The following is a 3255-nucleotide window of genomic DNA, read 5'->3' as shown; positions in this document are numbered from 1 at the left end:
ATGGGAAGCTTTTGGAAAACTATGTGTAGGATACACTCAGGACCCATGCTGTTTTAATAGTACACAGGGTACAAATGAACATTAAACTACTTATAGTCGGTGTCTGTATGTAGCTAAGATTGTGTATAGGTTTCTAAGTTGCTCCACTCTGTCACAGTGTAGTGCACAGCCTCATGTGAACTGATGACTATGATGTTGCTAATGTGTGTTTTCTGGCCCTGTAAGGTGGTTGGTGTGTCCTCTGTGTTTGTCACACATCAGAGTCACAGCTCACTCTCCTTTGTCAGTGCTATAATGAGGCTGTAACCCTATAGGAGCAGCCTTGTGTCCTCTGGAGTCACTCCACCACAATAGGACTTGTGCTGCTTTATGTCACTGTCTAATCATGTTTAACTCTTTGAAGACTCATAGCGACAACACACGCCCACTGTCTTAGACAATATCAAGTTTGACCTGTCATTCATTCATTTTGTCACACATTGTTCTTCCTCTTTCTCAGGCTCTCTCTCCTCTTAGTCTAGATTGTAGTAATTTTCATACACTACTATAAACCTGACCCCATAAACCATTATCCTGTGTGGAAATGTGTGTGAGTCTATTCTCTGTCAGCTGTGTGGTAATCACTTGTCAACTTGAAGTTGTCAGGAAAAATATAAAGAGAAATGAGAACATGTCCTGCTGCTTGGGGCATCACTTGACTGAAACTGGAGTCTGGACATTTGATACTGCCTAAATCATTCACAAGGGTGGTGGGTTGGTGTGTGTTTGCCTGTGTTTCTATTTGTGTGTATATCTTGTGCTCCTGAGTGTAACTGTAACTGCTGTGTAACAATGACAGGATATCTAAAGCAATAGCAAAAGGGTCATATATGGAAAAACACTGGGATCTGACTCAGAAACACACACACACACTGAGTCAGTGGAAAACCAGATGGTTGCAGGCAGATTGACAGCAACATTAACATTATTTTTAACTTGAGTATTTCCAAAATCATCATCAAGCAATCACACACTATGAATTTTTTCTCATTTTATGTTTACTTTTCTTATTCTTTCCTTATTTTTCTAGTAATCCTAATTAGTCATGAGAGCAGCTTAAAAGTTCATTAAAACAGGTAAAACCGTCAGACTGTACAGAGCTAAATATAAGAGGGGAAACTTGGAAGGAAACAGAACAATTGGACATTTAGAAGAACAAACGCTCAGGAAACCCACAGTCAGAACTTGGCTCTCTACAAAAATAGACACTAGAAAATGTGCATGTGTCAGAGCTGACATTAGCCATGAAGATGATTTATCCTGTAGGACCAAAATCAACTCAGTTTCAGTTTGGTTTAACATATCATCATCCTCCGTCTTAGGCTGAGTAAACTGAGCTGTCTGCATCCAGTGTTGAGTGTGTTGAGTAATTAGCAGGGGTAACACTGTAGATCTTTGGCTGAATATGGTGTCACAGTGTTGTCTGTGTACACCTCTAACTCATCAGTCTATTAGCTTTGCCAGCTTGTGGCAGCTCAGTCCTCACGTTGACCTTATATGTTTGTGTGTGTTAGTGGAACAATGGAAACAGCCTCTCTTGTTTTTTCTGCACATCAGAATCGGTGTCTGTGCTGTTTGAAAGTCACATACAGTAAGTTTGCACACACTGTGAATGTAAATCAGCCCTGGCAGTCGCTGTCTCGCACAGAATCATCAGTACTGATGCTGACACACACAGCTATGCTCTTAAAGAATGTTACTAACAGTAGGTTTGCACCCAAAAAACGGTCTGCTAAAGACTCTTAAATTTCAATATAGATAAAACTATAATTTTCTCTATTAAACTTTTTGTTTAGAAAATCACTTTCCCACAGCCCAGAGTCACACATTTAGAAAGTCTAGAACTAAATTATATTCTGTGTAAATTGTGTAAAATAGAGGATAAATTTCTGTCTGTCAGGGTCTGGAAGGTGCTAAAATTCACTGTGTTTACTGTATGTGTCTGCACTGCATATGCACCTACAACTAAACTTGCTAATCATTATATACATCGAAGGTATGTAATGTTTAGTGGGGTTTTTTTGCTTTTTTGTTTTTTTATGCGTCATGCATATGTCTAATGTGTTTGAACACAGCATATGTGCATCTGTAGTACATTGAATTGGCTTATTGGTTGGACAGTATGCCTGAAGTTGTATGTATGTATGTGTATGCTGCACTCCTGTAATGCTGTACAGCGTCCTTAAAGTCTCTGAGGTCTGTGACCTAGAAAGATGCAGGAAGTCGACAGATCATCAGGAAGTGCTTGGAGTTGAGTGTTTGCTGACGTCTCACATTTTCATGGAATACAGGAAGTAGCAGACTAGTTCAGGACAACTCTTCCTGTCTCTCCAGATGTGTTTTTATGTGTACCTACATTTCTGATTCACACGCTGTGGACATACAAAGGACACCTGTTCTCCTCTAACCACCTCATGAGTCCTATTATAAAGCATATCTCCTGCTGCTTTGAATATGCCATCTTTACTGTAGCCTCTCTGTCATGTTTCCTGCCTTTGTCCCTCTGCCTGTGAAATGTCACACTTTTGGACTAATGTGACCCCATTAGAGGTAAAATTAGACCTTGAAGTGTTGAGATTAGATGGCAAGCAAAGTGTGGAAAATTACTCTTGGCCTCTGCAGCTGGTTATTGGATGACGGGTCACTGATACTGGAGGAAATGAAGGACAAATTAGTAAAGATGGAGAGGATGAAGATATGGAAAAGCAGCTGGAAGGGTAGAGTTGATGAGGTGATCTGTGATGGAAGCAGAGGAAGAGCCACAGAACAACGCAGGCTAGAAGACAAAACAACTTAAATGAATATCGGAGAGTGAAGGAAATTACTATAGACATTGAGAGAAGAGAGCCAGACATGCGAGCCATCGGCTGGTCCCAGAGTTGGATCATTACAGCTGGATTTTTCCACGTGGCCTAGTTTTTCCTCTCGCTCCTGTTCTTCTCTCACGGTAGATTTCTGTCCACAAGAACACAACCTCCCTCCTCTTCCTCCTCGTATATCACTCCTGTCTGATGTCTCTCAGTCATCCAGCACAATCTCTGTTTGTCCCTCAGATCACAATTTTTCACCCGCACTGAATAAAAAAAATTGAACCGAATTAAACTTAAATGATCTCATTGGTGCTGTTTCTTTTGTCCTTCTCTGTCTTCATCTGTCACAGTCGAGTTTCCCTTCTCAGCATTGCTTTCTCTTCTCTTCCTCCCACCCTCCTTTCAT

General features: G+C 40.7%; 1 protein-coding gene across 1 annotated transcript in view; it reads left to right on the top strand.

Moving 5' to 3' along the window:
- Positions 1–516, top strand: part of LOC113153626 (microtubule-actin cross-linking factor 1, isoforms 1/2/3/5-like) — a 106973-nt gene extending 106457 nt beyond the window's left edge. Inside the window, exon 39 of the mRNA XM_026347310.1 lies at positions 500–516. Within this exon, the coding sequence (XP_026203095.1) occupies positions 500–516 (17 nt within the window). The remainder of the gene's footprint in view (positions 1–499) is intronic.
- Positions 517–3255: the final 2739 nt, after the last annotated feature.

This window comes from Anabas testudineus, chromosome 11, assembly GCF_900324465.2.
Source record: "Anabas testudineus chromosome 11, fAnaTes1.2, whole genome shotgun sequence".
NCBI lineage: Eukaryota > Metazoa > Chordata > Actinopteri > Anabantiformes > Anabantidae > Anabas > Anabas testudineus.
The sequence above is the reverse complement of the archived record's forward strand: the minus strand, read 5'-3'. Positions and strand labels throughout refer to the sequence as shown.